General features: G+C 44.8%; 1 protein-coding gene across 4 annotated transcripts in view; it reads right to left on the reverse strand.

Annotated features, from left to right (window-relative positions):
* Nucleotides 1-19,209, reverse strand: part of REEP1 (receptor accessory protein 1) — a 118,826-nt gene that overhangs the window by 56,937 nt on the left and 42,680 nt on the right. For all 4 annotated transcript variants that reach the window (XM_017536636.2, XM_037741365.1, XM_017536634.2 and 1 more), the window contains exon 2: nucleotides 6,128-6,200. In XM_017536636.2, the coding sequence (XP_017392125.1) occupies nucleotides 6,128-6,200 (73 nt within the window). The remainder of the gene's footprint in view (nucleotides 1-6,127; nucleotides 6,201-19,209) is intronic.

The raw sequence follows: 19,209 nt of genomic DNA on the forward strand, positions 1-19,209 counted from the left end.
GCACTTAGCCTGGAGGAAGAAATGCCCTGAGTTAATATTCATGTACTGTCACCGGGTATATGAACCCCATTTTACTTATTTTCTGTATTCTCGATGGTCTGGCATCTTGGGCCTCACTGATTACAGAGAGACTGCCCTTCCAGGGCTAACCTTGCCCCAGAACACCTTTCATATGCAAACTAACCAATCCAGAGCCTATACTCTAAATTACTTCCTTTATGGAGCTCCCAAAGGTTGAGCAATATTCCCCAACCATAACCACCCCAGAGCCAGGTACCAGACAACTAGAGGCAGTGCCCACACCTTGGAGCCTGCTGAAATGATTCCACCTAGCCAATCTGAAATCTGCTTACCCTGTCTTGCCTTACCTTTCTCACAGAAACCACAATCAAGGCCATGGCCCACACTTCCCACTCTCTGTCAACCTCCTGACTGGCCTGGTGCATCCCCACGTGACCCTACACAGACTGTGGCCCTCCTACTTCTAGACTTCTTCCTTCATGGCAGTCATTTCCACCCTGAGTAAAACAAATCCCGGGTACATTTTCAAACACCAGCCAAGGCTCTGTCTAGAGGATGAGGTTCTTGGAAGTGAGGCTGAGAGAATGCTATTGAGGTGGTCTGGGAATGAGGTGAATGGGCCAGAGAATGAATACATTTGTGGCCCAACGCTTATGCTCACTAACAGATCCCACAGCAGAGGAGGCTCCTGGTGACTTAGTGCATGAGACAGCCAGGCTGTGGACATTGGCCAGCCTCTTTCCTCAGGCTTGACAGTGCATGTTCAATGGGTTTTTGTACCAAGCAGCCAAATGGAAGTGACAGAGGTAGCACATGGACTCAGCAATGTGGAATCTCTCTCACCAAGGCTGACCTGGCCAAAACCACTGCTCAGAGACCATGTTGCCAGCAGTAATGACCAAGCATCTCCAGGATGACACCATATCTAAAGGCACCGGCCAGCCTTCTGGAAGCAGGTTCATCCCACCAGGCCCCTTCCCTCATGGAGTGAACAGCATCGGGTCTTTTCTGGAATATTCATTTTTTCCTGCATGTGGACTTGCTTTTCCTACTGCTCTGCTTCTAGCAGCCACACAGCAAGCTGTGGACTCAGGGGATACCCTTTTCTTTTTGATGCATCCCACACAATACTGCTTCTCATCAAGAACCCTCCTTAGTAGCAAAAGAAATAAGGCAATAGGCTGATGCTTTGGGGAGTCACTGATCTTACCATGCACCCAATGCTCTGTGGTGGCTGGTCTTATACAGTACTAACTGGCATTGGAGGGTTCAGAAAGCAAACCAGATGGGAGCCAGTATTTTATGAGATTGGTGTGCAGTCCTGGAGGGTATAGTTTCTCTTCTGAACCAGTAGTCAACATATGGCCCTGCTTCTTAACCAGAATTTAAAGGTTCAGGAACCAAGGAAATGAGGGTTCCTTAATCTGTGATTAAGCCTAATACCAGCTCTTTGCAATCAAAGTGAGATCTGTGGACAAGCACTGTTGGCATCATCTGGGAGCTCGTTAGAAATGCAGAATCTCAGAGCCCACCCCACACCTACTGGACCATAATCTGCATTTTAAGGAGATCCCCTGTTCATTCACATGCATGTTAAAGTTTGAGAATCACTGGTCTAACCCACTCACAACATTTTTGCTTCTCATCCTCAAACCTCTGATCTCTGCTTCTTAATGAGTTTAGTACTTGAGGGATGGATGCTTCCACCAGGGGATACAAGATGGTTTCAATGAAGTGGAAGCAGAGACTTACACTGTGTCCTGGTGGCTTCACAATACTCATGACAGTAGGAAATGGATGATAAAGGGGCTTATGGGCTTTGAGAGAGTAACTGATCCTAATTATCGAGGGGAACTAGAACTGCTCTTATACAACGAGGCAGAAAGAAGAGAGGATGGACATCAAACAGCCTCGGGGGAACCTCCTAGTACTGTCTTGTTCAGGAGTAAAAGTCAATGGGTCATTACTACAGCCCTACAGAGGCAAAACTGCCAAGACCTCAGATTCCTCAGGAATGAAGGTTTGGGTCCCATTACAGGATAAGGAACCAATCCCACTAAGGCTCTAACTGAGGGCAATGGGAGCATGAATTGGATGGTGGAAGAGGAAAGCATCAGGAAAACCTGAGAAAGAGTTCAAAATTGGTGTCCTGTGTAGATGCAGCAAACCACCATCGCATCTGTACACCTATGTAACAAACTTGCATGTTCTGCACATGTACCCCAGAACTTAGAGTATAATAAAAAACAATAAGAATGACTCAGTGTTTGCAATGCTGAAAATTAAGGTTGGGTCCTGTCAGAACCAGAGAAGGAGAGGACTTAGCCCAGAGATACTGGGCCTGGAGCAGCACTCAGAAACTGATGGAATCTGGATTTGACAAGTGAGTGAGTTGCATAGAATTCTTGTTGGAAGCTTGTTTTTAAAGCCAGAATATGGGTAAAGGAGTGGGTGTGGACTTGGATGTAGTTTTGGGGCAGCCTAAGAGGCAGCTGCATTGGTTATTTTCTTTTTCCTGACTACTCAGCATCCAAAGCGTTCTAAAGCAGGGGACATTTCCCAACATGAGCATCTTTGTGGGAGGCAAGTCCTGTTATTCGGGCCCCTGTCCAGGACTCTGCAACGTCAGGCGATGCTTTGAAAACACAGGCAGTCAGTATCCAAGATGTGACTTCAGCAGAGGCTTCTAAATCAGACCCTTTCCTACGGCATGAGCTGGGCTGTCAGCACCACCCAGCATCCTTGGATCCTCCCCAGTTCCTGGGTATCTTTCTCTTGCTATCTAGTTAATTCTACAAATTCCCATAAATTCCCTTCTGTGTAAGTTTTCATCCCAAAACCTTGAATCCAGGTATAATAAGTTTGGTTGGAAAGACATAAGCAGCTATAAATGTCCTAAGCAATGTTTCTAAATTAGAGATCCTGTGAAAAATGCCCATTTTTATTTAGGAGATCTCCCTCTGCTTCCTGACCAGCCCTGGTGGTTCCCCTGTGTGGCCATACGTGACATACCATGCCGCCTACTTGCAGCGGAACGCGGGTCAAAACTTCCTTCATGATAACCGTTTCTGTGCCTTTCACAGAAAGCCCAAGAGTCTTCAGTTCAAGAAAGCTCCCAGGTGATGTGGATAATGCTGGTCACTGACCACACCTTGGGTGTTGAGATCTAGAGCACTAAAGACGTGTAGAGAAGCGGCTGGGAAGTAGGAAGGAGCAAGATCAAGAAGGGGGCTAAATGCTGTGTAATGAAGTTTGCACTCGATCTTGTAGGTGATAAGCAGCCATTAAATGACCTGGGGGAGTGAAATATGTAGACTTCCATTTTTAAGTGGCACTGGATGTCATGTGGACAACAGAGTGGGAAAGGAGGGACAGGAGGCAGGAGAACCAGTTAGGAAGTGCGACAGGCACAACAGCGGCTCCCCAAAGATGTCCATGTCCTAATCCCCATATGGCAAATGGGACGTTGTAGAATTATTAAGGACCTTCAGATGGAAAGATTATCCTGGATGGCCCAGGTGGGCCCCATGTAATCACGTGAATCCTCAAAGTAGAGAACTTTTCCCAGCAAGTCTGAGGGAGATGTGATTAAGGAAGAACAGCCAGAGAGATGCAACATTGCTGGCTCTGAAGAAGGAGGAGGAAGGGACACATGCCTAAGAATGCAGGAATACTGGAAAAGGCAAGGACATAGCCTCTCCACTGGGGCCACCAAACGGAGCACAGTCATGCTTGATTTTAACCTAGTGGGACTTGTTGGACTTCTGCCCTTCAGAATTATAAAATAATATACAGGTGTTGTTTTAAGCCACTAAGTTCACGGTAATTTGTAATGCTGACAATAAAAAACTAATATAAAAGGCTACTGCAACCTTCTAGGGAAAACGATGAGAATCTCATTTCTGAGAGTGGCAGCAGAGAGGGAAGACAGACCTGGTTTCGAAGATTATTCAGGAGATAGGGATGAAGGGACATAGTCACCAACAGGGTGGGTGTGGGTTAAGGAAATTCTCAGGTTTCTCCCTTGAATAAAATGGGTCCATTAGTCAAAAGGACTGCAGGAAGGAAACACAGGAGTGTGAGTGCAGAGAAAGGAGGCAGTTCTTTCCTGATACTTGGCTCCTTTCTTCAGATTCCTTTTTTGCCAAGAACCCTTCTAATCTTAACTCTTGCACATTCCCTACTGGGAAAAGCATGTGCTCAGCAGCCAACACAAATGGCTGCTCTGCTCATCAATTATGGTTTTCACTCTAATGAATTGCCATTCTAGTCATAAACCAGGCTTCTGTGAGTTTAGTCAGAATAAAACAATTTACCAGGGTTTGATCTCTCTCAGAAGAGCTGACAGAGTTGTTTTTGCCCCTGCAAAGTGAGGATCAGATCTTATGCTACCCTGGTAAGGCCTCCTTCCCTGGCAAGGCCTCCTTCCCTGGCAAGTCCTCCTTCCCTGGCACAGCTTGCAAGCGGGAAAGAATTGGGAGAGTGAGGGCTAGAAGAGGCTGCCTAATGCTTTGCCCTGTGCCAAATCAATTGAGAATCAGAAGGTTCTGTGCTCGCAATTTAACAGCTATTTATAGCGTGCATTCTGAGATTCCCTCACACATACCACGGACCTGGTCTCCAGAGAAGAAATCGCCCCCCTCTGGAGCCCTCTGCTTAGGAACAGCAAGATGAAAGCCCAGGCAAGTCGTTCTGGGAAAGTGGGAGATTGTGGGGTGCAGGGTCAGTTCTAGTTGCAGTTGATCTGGAGATGCCTGGTTCCATCAAAAAGACCTCTTGGGAAATCTGAGAAAAAAAAATACTGACTTTCTAAGCTCACTTTGAATTGTTTCTTTACCTATGCCAAACCTGCCAAGGGACATCTGAGTAAAAGAGGCAAAGGCATGGCTATTACCCACCCCACTGTTTCGATGGGAACACTGAGGCTCTCAGAAGTTTAAGCTACTTGCCCAGCACTGCATGATTCAAATGTCAGTCTTGACTGATCTCAGTCTTCTGATGCCCAAAATCCACACCTTTTGCACTTTGAGTTTGTGTCCTATGTGGGGAAGGGCAGTACCCTTCCCTCACCACCTACCCAGCAGGTCTCTCTCAGTCAGCAGTAGTCTAATGGTTCTCCTGCATGAAGGTACCCAGCACATCCAGGGCTGGTGACTGGGGCACCCAGATCATCCAACAGCAATTGATATTACCCTTCAACCAGTATGTCCTCCCAGATCCCCTTCTTATGTGCTTGCCTTCTGCAATGTGCTACAGAAAACATATAGGGACTGGGTGCTGTGGCTCACACCTGTAATCCTAGCGCTTTGGGAGGCTGATATGGGCAGATCACCTGAGGTCAGGAGTTCAAGACCAGCCTGGGCAACATGACAAAACCCTGTCTCTACTAAAAACACAAAAATTAGCCAGGTGTGGTAGCACATAACTGTAAGCCCAGCTACTCAGGAGGCTGAGGCTGGAGAATTGCTTGAACCTGGGAGGCGGAGGTTGCAGTGAGCCAGGATTGCACCACTGCTCTCCAGCCTGGGTGACAGAGTGAGACTCCATCTCAAAAAAAAAAAAGAAAAAAAGAAAAGAAAAGAAATATAAGATGATGAAAATCTCCTGTCCTCAAAAGTTTATAGAGCAACAGAGCCTGAATCGTGGAGTTGGAATGAAAGAAATGGAATGGGGACAGAGTTGCATAACCAGGAACCAAACCCAGCTCTGCCAGACTCTAGGACCTGTGCTCCTGCCCTCAATGCCGGACTGTCTCTCAGTCATGGTGCTTGATAGTCTACAGAGTGTTTTCCAGACAAATAATCGAGGCTGAGAGAGGTGAAGTCACTTGTGGCTTGTGGTTTGTGGCAGAGCTGAGAGACCTCCAATTCCAGATGTCACCACCCCTTGCTGTACCTCCCTGCTTTCCTCACCTCAACACTCTAGGTCTAGGCAGGGGAAGGTCTAGACAGGAAAGAGAACTCCTGAGATGCCTCATGAGAAATGTGATGAAGAGACTCCTTTTCCCTGTTTCCAGTGCTATGGCAAGGAGGGCATCCTCTTCCCCCAACATTCATACCCCACCTCATTCCAGCCAACTGCTTCCAAAACACACAGTGCTACTTACATATTCCTTAATGTCCTTTGATTTCACAGCCTTGTAGGAATAATACGCAGGGTAAAGGGTGCCAAATATAAGCCTGGAGGGAAGAGAGACAAAGAGAAATATGATTTTTCATTCACCTTATTTAATGGAAAATGTCTGTCTTCAATGCCAAGAGCAGTTCTCTAAGCTAAAGAAAGTGCTGTGAGGCTTGATTTATTTTTGTGAATGCCCTGAAGGTGTTCTGCTCATGGCTGGGTCGTCCTTGGGCACCTCTATCTTCTGTTAAAGCCCACACCCACCTTCCTTCAATCTGTGGTTTGGCAACATGGAAGGGTGGTTTGGGGTCATGGAATCCCCTCTGAAGCTCTATTAAGCCTGCAAACACCTCAGGCTTCTTTCTCCAACAAAACCTTTTCCTTCAAATTTCACTCCCCTCGGACTTGATCTCACCATCCTGCAGCCATAATAAACTCTTAATATTTCATATTGTAAATCCAATCAGGCCAAACCTCTTCCTACCAATACATCCCCATCTTGCATTAGCCTGTTTCTCATTGCTCTTAAGGTGAAGAAGCAAAAATGCCAGCAGCGTGACAGTGTTTGGGCAGCAGCTCTCACTGATCTATGCCCAGGGCTGCGTTGGGTCATTAAATGATCTCATGCTCAGCTCTGCCTCTCAGGACCTGCGCAGCAGAGCTCTCTCTACTTGCCCTCATTCTCTCCACCATGCACTATCCCCCGCCCAGAAAGCCTTTGCCTGTGCTGTTCTCTCCTGGAGTCTTCCTTCCCTCCTTCTTTGTCTGGTTAATGCCTGTTCATCCATCATATCCCAGCTCCAGTATGACTTCTTCCCTGGCCTCTCTAACTAGCTCAAACTTCCCCATTACACTCATAGCACAATATACCTGTTATCAGGGTGTTCTTTTACTATTGTTTGTGTGATGCTTTGATTGACAGCCCTCTTTCCACAGAACTGTATGTGCCTCAAGGGCAGAGAATGGATTTGTTTTGCTCAACACTGTGTTCCCATAACCTACCACCCCAGAGTAGGTTCTCAACAGATGTTTGTAAATGAATGAATTGAGCTGGAGGTTTAATCTTTTCACCTGACAGATGAGGTCACCCCAGGTGCCAACTCAGGGTCAAGCTGACTGGGTGCAGGAGCAGGCCTGGCCCAGGCACTATAGAAGGTGGCATCTTCTGTGACAACCCCACAGATGGAGATTTCAGGGTCCCTGCAAGGAGCCAGCCTAGTTACAGAAGACACCACCCTGAAGAAACCCAAAGCCGTGGTTCACTGGGTATTGAGAGGCTGTACGGAGAACTCCTAGTCCAGAAGCAATTTACCAAGCAGGGGTCAGCTTTACCATGAGCACTGTTGCCAGGGAACACCCTGACATTCCGCAATCATCAGGTTTCCAGGGAAAACAAAGTTAACAGAACTAAGCCTATTTCTGCCACTGAAAGGGAGAGGGCTGTTAGCTCTTGGCTCACATAGGCCTCGTGTGAAGTGCTTTACAGCTTTATCCCACTTAGGCTGCCTTGTCTTAGGGAACCCCTTTTACAGACAGGACTCCAATGCATGGAGCAGCCAGTCACTTACTTGTCTAAGGCCTTGTGACCAGCAAGGGGTAAGGCAGGGGCTGGAGCCCAGTCAGGCCACCCTCCTCCAAACCTGGCTTCTTGTCACCACTGTACACTCCCTTGGGGAGCCACCCACCCTCCAGGAAGGCTGAAATGACCTGTGTGAGGAGCAGGATGAGCCAGTGAGGGGACAAGAGAGTAGTGGAAGGAAGGGGAAAAGGTAGGGCACGGGGTGAGGGAGAAACATTTAAGAGAGGGTAGTGCCAAAGACAGCAGCCAGCTCATGGGGGAGACAGCTGGGGAAGCCCACTAGGTTTGGTCACTGTCCCCTTTGGTGAGGAAGGTCCCCCACTCTTCCACACTGCCTCCTTGCCTGCCCTCTCCCAGGCATTCTCAGGTATCCATGAGGCTCTCTTCCTCGGGGGCGCCTTTCCTGACCTGGTCACCCCTGAAGATTGGGCTCTTCTCCCTTTTTAGCTCCTGTACCTGACCCTTTCTCTTGTCCACCGTGTCCACTCAGTAAGCTCAGGGTCCGTCTCTTCCACAAGACTGTGTCTTCCACAACGCCAGGGATGGCGTCCCTCATTCATCACACACCCCTGTGCCCTGCACAGCAGGAAGGTCTCAATAAGTACGTGTTCACTGCGTGAAGTATCAGAACAGGGAAGCTAAAGCCGCCACCATCCAGGGAATGCTCGTGACCTTGGGACGGAGGTCTTGGCAGTGAGGTGGACGCCAGATAGCACCAGGCTGATTCAGCAAAGCCTCAGGCACAACGCCATGGACTCGGGGGAAATAAATACACTGCTCCTCAGGCACAGCTGGCCTGGTTATTACCCAGGTCTGCCAGGATGGGTTCCAGCCCCTGTCCTGGGGCAGCATGTAAACAGCAGAGGAGAGACAGGTGAAAAGTATGGCACTACCCAGCAGCCCACTGATGGGATCCCCATGAACCCCAGTGGGTCATGACACCCTCTGAGTGGTCACGGAGCAGGGAAGGCACAGCAGGGAGGCCTGTGCTAGGTTGGCTGGACTCTTCTGGAGTGAGCAGGTTGCCAGCATCCTCCGCCTGACAGCACAAGGTCCCTCCACACATGAGTTTTCTTTTCAGTTTCTAAAAGCTCAATAACACTTAGCATCTCACTGCCCTGGGGAAAGGGAAATGGGATGAAAATGTCCAGTTCTTTACCTATTTTGGAGGTAAGAAATAACAAAGGAAGCAGTCCCAAGTCAAAGGGGCTTGGTACTTCTGCCCCTCCAGACCAAGTGCTCCCACAAGGCCCTTCTCCACCAGCCCCACCGGCCTTGGTCCCCACCCCTCCCTCAGCCTCAGGTTCATAGAGCCAGCAGCCAGCAGCTGTCCCCTGATAAGCCACATTCGCTTGCAGTCTGTGACTTCCTGGCTGCTCTTTCTTCTGTCTGAATGTTAGCACAGGATCTTCCCCCAATCCCACAACTCTTTTGTTTTTCCTGTTAAAGCCCCACTAATCCTTTAAGACCCATCTCCAAAAGGCCACTTCTTCTGTGAAGTCTTTGGTCACTCCCCCCTCAATTATCTTGATACTGTTTAAGCCTGTGACAGGCCTTATGTAGTAGTAGCAAAAATAACACATTTAAAATAATATAATATTATATCGTTGAGTGTTTACTAATGCCAGGCACTGTTCCACAATCTGTACTCACTCTTTCAATTATTCTCTCACATGCATAGGGAAAAAAAGAATTCTTACTACTCCATTTTACAGACTGGGACATTGAGGCTTAGCATCATTATTCATTCACCCAAGGAGACACAACAGCCAGGTGCAGAGCTGGGATCTGAATGCAGGCAGCCTGACAACGGGGCTGCCTGTGCTGGCTGAGTCTGTCTCCTTAGTCAGATCGTATAGTACTGGGCAATCAGGAGGGTCCCTCATGCCTGGCACAGCACCTACCCCTTTAAGTGGGTGCTTGAAATGTCTGTTGAGTAATAAACAAGCAATTTCAATATCTCACCAGCCCACTAGCTAGACTCACATAACTTTCTACAAAGTTAGAAAAAAAGTGGTAAAATGGAAGGGTCTAAAGCTCCTTCAATGCTCAAGATGGGCTCAAGCAGAGGGAAAGTGGAAGGCTGGAGTGCCATCCTCTAGACAGACCAGGCTCTGCATTCACACTTCTCTGGATTATCTCTGCAGGGAGCTCGAACCTCACAGCTCTGCACCCATCCTCCCTTCTCCCCACTGTCACTAACTGTTACCCCGAAGCCCCGTCCCTGTGTAAAGGCTCCATGGATCTGCCTGCAGCGTTTCCCCTATCTTTGCCTTTCACTTTTCCTCGTGCTCCAAGTTAGGGGTCTTCATCCAGGTTGCCTCTCCACTTGCCTCCTCCGCAGCTGCGGCATCCAGAAAGGCTCATGAGTCTCATGTGAATACTATACTCCAATGCAGTGGTTCCCCACTGGGGTGATCATTTCCCAGGGTAATCTGGGCAATGTCTGGAGACACTCTGTTTGTCTGAGAGGGTGCTACTGGCAGCCAGTGAGCAGGGGCCAGGGACACTGCTAAACGTCCCATCATGCACAGGACAGCCCCTCTCAACAAAGAATCATCCAGCCTAAAATGTCAATTGTGCCACTGCTGAGAAACCTAGTTTCTAGACTAGTGTGTTGTTTCCTGATCCTTCACCTGGCCATCAAGGGTCATTTTTTTGAACAGCAAGGGCCATTTTATTGAACCCCAACAGTTTAAAAAAAAGTTCAGTGTCTCAGGAAACACTGGAAATGCTCCAATGAGGGGGATGGTCCCAAATGGTAAAGACCACATACCTAGCCTGTTGGCCAATGTCAGGGAAAACACAGCTCTCAAGTTGCTTACCAACTTCGTGGAGCTCTGTCCAGAAGAGAGAGATTACTCACATGAATTAACCGTAATGTCACTGAGGAGAGCTGCTCACCATTCCCCAGGGCCTGCAGGGTAGCTATTGCTGGCCTAGGACACAGCTACAAGCTGTGGCACTGCAGTTGCTGATTGTGGCCAAGTCCTCTGCAAACCATGAAACAAACGAATATTTTCCACGGTCTTCTCAGGGATCCTAGAGTTGCACCAACATGTCACTATCCCAAATTGTGCTGAAAATTTAAAAATCGATGCCAGTAATTTTTTTCTAAAATTAACTTTTTAAATGTAAGAGAAATAGCAAGCCTATTTATATAGCTGTTTATATCATTAAAAAACAAATCACACTGAAGAAATTGTATGCCACCCAAGGGATTCTGGAATGATCTGTTTCTTGACCTGAGCACTTGTTTTATAATTTCAAATGTATATCAAACTGTACCCATCTTCTTTCATAACTTTTTTTTTGAGATAAAGTCTTGTTCTTTTGCCCAGGCTGGAATACAGTGGCATGGTCTCTGCTTGCTGCAACCTCTGCCTCCCAGGTTCAAGCAATTCTCCTACCTCAGCCTCCCAAGTAGCTGGAATTCCAGGTGTGCATCACCACACCCAGAAAATTTTTGTATTTTTAAGTAGGGCCGGGGGTTTCTTCATGTTGCCCAGGCTGGTCTTGAACTCCTGGCCTCAAGTGATCCACCCACCCCAGCCTCTCAAAGTGCTGGGATTACAGGCATGAGCCACTGCACCCAGCTTTATTTCACAATTTTAAAAAATTACAGTACCCAAGAAAATACATTTGCATAGTCTTCCAATTCATGAAGGCACACAGTTTCATATGAGCATTAAAATGTATTAAAATTTATACTGATTACATTTTGTGCTTTTTGTTCTTAAAATAATAAAAATTTAAAATTATGTTCTCTGAAGATACTTTCTAAAATCGTGTAAATCCATTTTTATCACTTCTTATGAGAATTAATCTCCAAGAAAGTTTTTGCTGTCTACTCTAACAGAAGAATGTTCCTTGGTTCTTCAGCTCCTTTGGTGTTCCAATAAATATGCTATTATTCTTAACCTGGAGAAAATCTAAGGGTAGATATATTTGAAGTCCCCTATATGCACTTTCCTGAGACAATCCTTTCCCTCTTCCTGAAAAGTCATCACTATCCTGAATTTGGTGTTTATCATTCTCATCATGTTTTTATTAACTACATGAGCCACACATAAAGTGTTTATACCTGTTTACACATTCTGTAAATGGAAACACACTAGATGTATTCCACTGTAATTTTTTTCATTCAAACTTAAGTTTTTGAAATTTGATCCATGTTGACACTTGTGTTTCTAGATGATTTTTAAAAATTATTTATTTATCTGTATTGAGACAGGGTCTTGCTATGCTGTCCAGGCTGGTCCTGAACCCCTGGATTCAATGATTTTCCCACCTCAACCTTCCAAGTAGCTGGGATTACAGGTATGTGGCACCTGCACCCAGTTTTTCTAGATCGTTTTTAACCACTGTGTACCACTTTACTATATGAACATATTGTAGTTTATTTTGTTGATGCATATTTAGGTTCTTTCCTATTTTTTCCCTTTACAAACAGGGCTGTGATAAACATTATTATACATGTCTCCTTGTGCACATTTGAGACCTTCTCTAGGGTATCTACATAGCGTGGAACTGCTGGGTTAGAAGGTACAGCATCGTTTACCAGACAATGCAAAACCACTTGCCAGAATGACTGTACCAATTTATACTCCTTCCTGCAAGTATAAAATACTCCCCATTCTTGCCAAACTTATGTAGTTGGACAGTTAAATTTTTGCCAGTGTGATGGGTGTAAAATGGTATCCCATGTTTGCTTAAATTCGCATTTCCTCAATAGCCAGTGAAGCCAAGCAAATTTTATGCCTTTTGGCCATTTGGGTTGCTTAACTACCCTGTTTATATCCCTCCATTAGTTTATCTTGTTCTTAGTGATTTTTAGGAATTCTTTGTGAATTTTGGGTATACATCCTTTCTTGGACATATGCATTTCAAATGTCTTTCCTCAGTATACACTCTCTTAACTTGGTTTGTGGCACATTTTCTTGTAACTACATTTTATATAGACAAATACTTCAGTCTTCTACAGCTTTTTTCCTATCTTGTTCAGGAAATCCTGGTCACGTATATATTCTTCTAAGAGTTTTAAAGTTTTGCTTTTTCAATACTAGGTTTTCATTCATCTTTATGTATGATGTGAGTTAGGAATTCAATTGTATTCTTTTCTATATGGATCCCAATTGTCCCATCCCACTGATTTGCAGTGCTACCTGTCATATATAAAGTTTTCAATATGCATAGGTATTATTTTCAGCTCTCTATTCGACTGATCTACTGTCTAACCATGCACCTATATCACAGTGTCCTTACAATAACCATAATATTAACAACCATGACTTTATAATAAATCCTGATATTCTTAAATTTGTCTTGGCCATTGTCTTTTTTTTTTTTTTTTTTGTGACGAAGTCTTACTCTGTCACCCAGGCTGGAGTGCAGTGGCGCAGTCTCAGCTGACTGCAACCTCTGCCCCATGGATTCAAGCAATTCTTCTGCCTCAGCCTTCCAAGTAGCTGGGATTACAGGCACATGCCACCACGCCCTGCTAATTCTTGTATTTTTAGTAGAGATGGGGTTTCACCATATTGGCCAAGCTGGTCTTGAACTCCTGACCTCATGATCCACCCCTCTCGGCTTCAAAGTGCTGGGAGTACAGGCATGATCCACTACTCCCGGCCAACCATTCTTTTTTTCTTAATTAGGAATTCAATGTAGAATCTTGACTATTCTTCATCCTTTGTTTTTCTATATAAATTTCATGATAGTTTGTCAAGTCTCATATAAAACCTTATTTAGATTTTGATGGTAATTTCACTGTATTCATAAAATTTACTTGGGAAGAATCACCATCTTTATGATTTCAAGTTTTCTCTTTGTGAACATGGTGGCTTCCATTTCCTCATGTCTTCTTTAATGTCTTTCTATTATATAAAAAGATATTATATAAAAAGATCTCCATAAAGATCTACATGTTTTGTCTTACTGCGAGGCACTTCAGGTTTTGGGTTTTGAAAATTTTTTTTGGTGGTACTGTGAATTTTTAAAATAGATTTTCTATTGGTTAATAATGGTGTATAGAAATGCTACTGACTTTCCAGGACTAACCTTGAAGCAGTCAAAAGCATTTGGAGTGTCAAATGCATTACTGTGAGTGAAAGCAGCAAACTCAAAAGGCAACATGTGTTATGACTCCATTTATATGCTTTTCTTTCTTTCTTTTCTTTTTTTTTTTTTTGAGATGGAGTCTTATTCTGTCATCTAGGCAGGAGTGCAGTGGTGCGATCTCAGCTCACTGCAACCTCTGCCTCCTGGGTTCAAGTGATTTTCCTGCCTCAGCCTCCTGAGCAGCTGGTATTACAGGCATGTGCCACCACACCCAGCTAATTTTTGTATTTTTAGTAGAGACGGAGCTTCACTATGTTGGCCAGGCTGGTATGTGCTCTTCTGAGAAAGGGAAGTTTATAGGGACAAAAACCAGATAAGTGGTTGCCAGGGTTAGATGTGGGGAGTTGGGGGGGGTTTGATTCCAAGCATGTGAAGGAATTTTGGGAAGGGGTGGAGCTGCTGCATGCCTGACTATTGTGCTGTTTACATAACTGTATATGTTTACCAAAACTCGAATTAAAACTCACACTAAAGAGTGAATTTTACCAACTTCACCTCTATACACCTGATCTTTAAAAAAACCAAAGCATTCAGAGGAATTCACATTTTAAGTGAGGTGCGTCATGGGTCTCCAGAAATGGATCAAGTTGACCTGAGCATCAGCCTCCAAGCTCTGAGACAACCAGTACCTTCCTGATGTCAGAAGGTCCATGTGTGGCAAAACAAGCATTCCCAAAACCATAATGCATGTCCAAGACCCACTGATCCTCTAGCCCTGAAAAGACTCTCAGATATGCTATGGGACCGGGTTCTAAGTGCATGAGAAACCCTGACCTTTACTACACTGCCCCAGGGAACATCCTCACTCACGATGGTTCCCTAGAAACTTAATCTGGGAAAAGAGTTGCTCCATCTGGGCACACAGCTCAGGTTCCCATGGCACAGCAAACCACCTGGGCTTTGGTTGCCATGGGTCCCAACACCTGGGCTTCTGCTAACTCACAGTGACTTTCTAACATGCTGGAGTGAGAAAATAGGAAAACAACAGAACTGGCCCACTGTGTATTTTGGCTCCCTAGAGACTGTATTATTGTGACTTATAAGCCATTTATTTTTGAGTGCTCACTGCACAAATTTATCTACCAAGATTATCACTTTTAATGTTCATTTGAGACAGGTATTATCATTTTCCTCATAATAATGAGAAAACTGAGGTTTAGTGAAAATAAATGAGTCTCACAATTAGTCAGAGAAGGAGGCCAAAGTCAAACCCATGTCTAACTCTGCTGCCCATCTCCTCACTGCTATGACGCACTGCCTTCCTGACTTTTCAGCATGTGGCTGAGAGTCTGCAGCTGGTCTCTGAATGAATGAATGAGGAATAGGTGAGAGGGAGGAAGACCGCTGCCTGCTTCCTTGCCTAATGGAATTCCACTCTGCCCCTGAATTATAGATTTACTGACATCAAGTGACAATATAATTACAGGGTTTCAAGTACATAAACCGTTCACATAAACGAGGTCCTCTCCTGACCTGAGCTGATCTTGGCAAAACAGAAACGAGCTATGTCCTTCTTTTTCACCTTGGGATGTGATTCTGCCAGCCTCTCTGTAATCTTTCCTTTCCCAGCTAGCTTCAGATCCTGCTCCTCTCTGCAGATTTGAGAGAGTGAACACAGACACAACTCTTCCTTGGGTAACCCACCCCACTAACACCTCATTTGCTTATTTGCTCAACTGATCTGCAGTGTACCCCTCCGAAATAATGAGACTACTTTCCCAGTTTACAAATAAAAAAACTGAGACTCAGAGTAGTTGAGGGATATTCCAAAACCCTTCTCCTATCCAACAAGAAGCAAACCCAGGCCTCCTGTCTCCAAGACCATGACCATTCCCCAGTCCACACTGCCTCTCTTAGCATGAAGAGGGGATTTCATTGCTTATTTAAAGCTGTAATCCATTTGAAGTTGGATTTTTTATGCTCCCAAACCCAACTTAGGAAAGCACAAAACAGAAAAGTCTGATGCAAGCAGGAACAAACATTCTGTAAATTTCCAATTGACACTGTTCCACTCTACAATCCAACCCACACAAATCCCTTAACCACAAATGTCTGCCTGAATCTCTTGTTTTTGTTTGTTTTAAAATCTTAATTGTAGAGATAGATCCCGATTCTTAAGAAACTCAGCTTTATTGTATGTGGTAGAAAGAGGCTGGGCCTTGACTACAGACCTGAGTTTGAATCCAGCTCCATCCCTGACTAGCTGTGGAGTGGCCAGCATGCTTCTTAACTACTCTGAACCAGTTTCCTTGAGTATAGAGACCAAGAATACCTACTTTCAACAGCCACTAAGTAGATTAAATGAGAAAATTGTAGGTACAGATTTAACATACCAGAGATACTCTAGATGAATGACAAATATCAATTCCCTTCCCTTCTACAAAAATAGTAACTTCAAATGCCAATTCTTTTAAGCACAAAATATTTTTCATTCAATCATTAAATATGTGCTGAGCACCAACTGTGTGCCCTGGGCCATCTGATAGGAAAGTGGGCAGCAAGCAGATAATTATACAAATAAATGATTACTGTCATCACAATAATTGTGATGAGTCCTGCTGAGTCTGTTTTGTAGAAAAGAGAAGATTCATTTACAACGACTGTCCTGTGGTCACCCATTTCCCAGCTTAGGCCCCCACCCACGCCCGCTCCAGACCTCAGAGCCAGAGACCTGACTCTCAGCCAGAGGGTCCTGTGCTAAAGGGTTATGGCTTTCTCCTCCTGGTGGACTTCATCTAAAGCCCCCTCCATGGTATATATTTAGGCTGAGAACAGGGCTTCTGGGCTTTCCTATGTGCACCATGAAAAAGGCATTGGGGGAAAATGTGAGAAGCTCTTTGAGATGCACTGGGGGGGTGGTCAGCAGGTATTTGTGGGGTTTTCTGGGGACTCATCTGCTCAGCTGATGCCCTCCTAGCTCTCACACAGCAGGTACTGATGTCCTCTGCCAGGGCCCAGCCAACTTTGAGTGCATATGTCTATCTGGCGGAGGATATCAAAAGCCCTAGGGAAGGCCATGGGAACAGGACAAACCTTTATGATGCCCAGCAGGCACTGTACAAGGCACTGATCCCCACAGAAGTCAGATGAAGGGACTACTAACATCCCCTCTTACGCAGAAGGGACCTGGGACTTTCAGAGATTAAATTCATTCATTCATTCATTCTTTCGTTCATCCAACAGACATTTATTCAGTCCCTATTCTGTGTCAGATTCTGAGGCCAACACAAGGTCACAGAGCTGCTAACTGAATAAGCTGGATTCAAATGCTCTACCTGGCTTCAAACTCTGCTTTTTCTAATCTAACTCTAACACCTCAAGGTCACAGGTTTTATCTTCAGGGAAGTCATAACATGGCTGGGTGCCACGTGTGTCAGAGCAAGAAAGGTGGCAGGCAGAGCTGTGTGTGCTAAGTATGGAAGGAAAGGCAAATGATGATGGGCAAAACTACAGAGATGGAAAACAGATGAGCTGCCAGAGACTGGCAGTGGGGGAGAAGAAGGTGATGATGACAAAGGGGCATGGAGGAAGTTTTGGAGGAAATGAACCTGTTCTATATTTACACTGTGGTCATGATTATATGACTTGTCAAAACTTACAGAACCGTACAGTAAAAAGGATGAATTTCACTGTGTGCAAATTATACCTTAATTTTTCTTTTTTTTTTTTTTTGCTTTTATAAAGGCAGCCTTAATTTTTTAAATACAGAAAAATGAGAAAGAAAGAGAAAAGAAAGAATGAATACAAGCAGAAGTAGACTGACAGTGGTGCTAAGGAAGCTTAAGCTTCTGGGCTACTTAGCTGCATGAACCCTGGGAGAGGTCCTAGCAGAGCATTTATTACATTTTTTAACTTTTTCTGGAAAAGGCCCTTTCACAATTTAAAAAGTTTTAGGCCTCACAAAACCAAGATCAACCTTGAACACAAGTTCAAGAATAGATCATGAGAAAGGAAGAATGGAGGGTTCTTAAGGTGTTGGTCTCAAGTGGGACCCCAGAGAAAGGCAAGACCTGGTTCTGGCAGACAGAGGTAGGAAAGACAACTCATGGAGAGGAACCAGCATGGACAACATGCAAAGAAGGTTTTCCGGGTTCCCAATGTGACATGAGCACAAGGAATTTGGGAGCCCTGCATTAAACATTCTTCACGTCAGGCAAATGTGTCATGCCATGATCTCAGCCACACCAAGTCATTCTAGGTAGGCAGGGAAGCTATGACATAGTGGGACATGAAAATCCCAGATGCTGGTAAGTTAACATCACATGCATTTGCCATTCTTCTGGCTCTGGCACAGCAATTATCTCTACCACTTTGTGTAGGGAAGCTTTCACCTTATGTACTTGAGGCTGAAAACAACTGATGCTCACTTTCCCAGCCTCCCTGCAGCAGGGATGTGGGCTTGTGCCTCATTCAGGCATATCTGCCCAGATATGAAGTTTTTGAGGCAATATTTACGCTGTTCTATATTTACACTGTGGTCATGATTACATGACTACATGCACTTGTCAAAGTTCACAGAACTATACAGTAAAAAGGATGAATTTCACTGTGTGCAAATTATACAGGAATTTATAGAGGAAATTTAATCAGGATTCGAATTCAAATCATACAGGAAAGTTCAGGTTTTTCAGCTCCCTCACTCAGCTGTACTGAGGCTGCATTGCTTCTGTTTCTAATCCTATGATACCATGTGACAAACACTGCCAAATGAGGCTGGTCTTATATGTTGAGTTAGATTTCTTCATCTGTTAAAATCAGTCAAGATAACAGAGTAGAATGTAGCTATGCCTTAAAGTGGCTGTGTCTCAAAAAGATATCTGCATACCCATGTTCATAGCAGCATTACTCACAATAGCCAAAAGATGCAAGCAACATAAGTGTCCATCAACAGATGAATAAACAATGAATATTATTCATCCTTTCAAAGGAAGAAAACACTGACACTTGCTAAAAGATGGATGCACTATGAGTATGTTATGCTAAGTTAAATAAGCCAATCACAAAAAGGAAAATACTGAGTGATTACATTTGTAAGTGAACTGCTCTAGATAACTCCTTAACAAGATAAGTTAAAATCATAAAAACAGAAAGTAGAATGGTGATTGCTACAGGCTGGGAGGATATAGGGACTTGATAATGGGTGTGGACTTACAATTTTCAATTTTGTCAGATGAAAAACTTCTGGAGATTGGTTTTACAACAATGTGTAATAAATATATACTACTGAACTGTGCACTTAAAAATGGTTAAGATGGGGCCGGGCGCGGTGGCTCAAGCCTGTAATCCCAGCACTTTGGGAGGCCGAGGCGGGTGGATCACAAGGTCAAGAGATCGAGACCATCCTGGTCAACACGGTGAAACCCCGTCTC

The sequence above is a fragment of the Cebus imitator genome, unplaced genomic scaffold (genome assembly GCF_001604975.1).
Source record: "Cebus imitator isolate Cc_AM_T3 unplaced genomic scaffold, Cebus_imitator-1.0 Scaffold99, whole genome shotgun sequence".
In the NCBI taxonomy this organism is placed as follows: Eukaryota; Metazoa; Chordata; class Mammalia; order Primates; family Cebidae; genus Cebus; species Cebus imitator.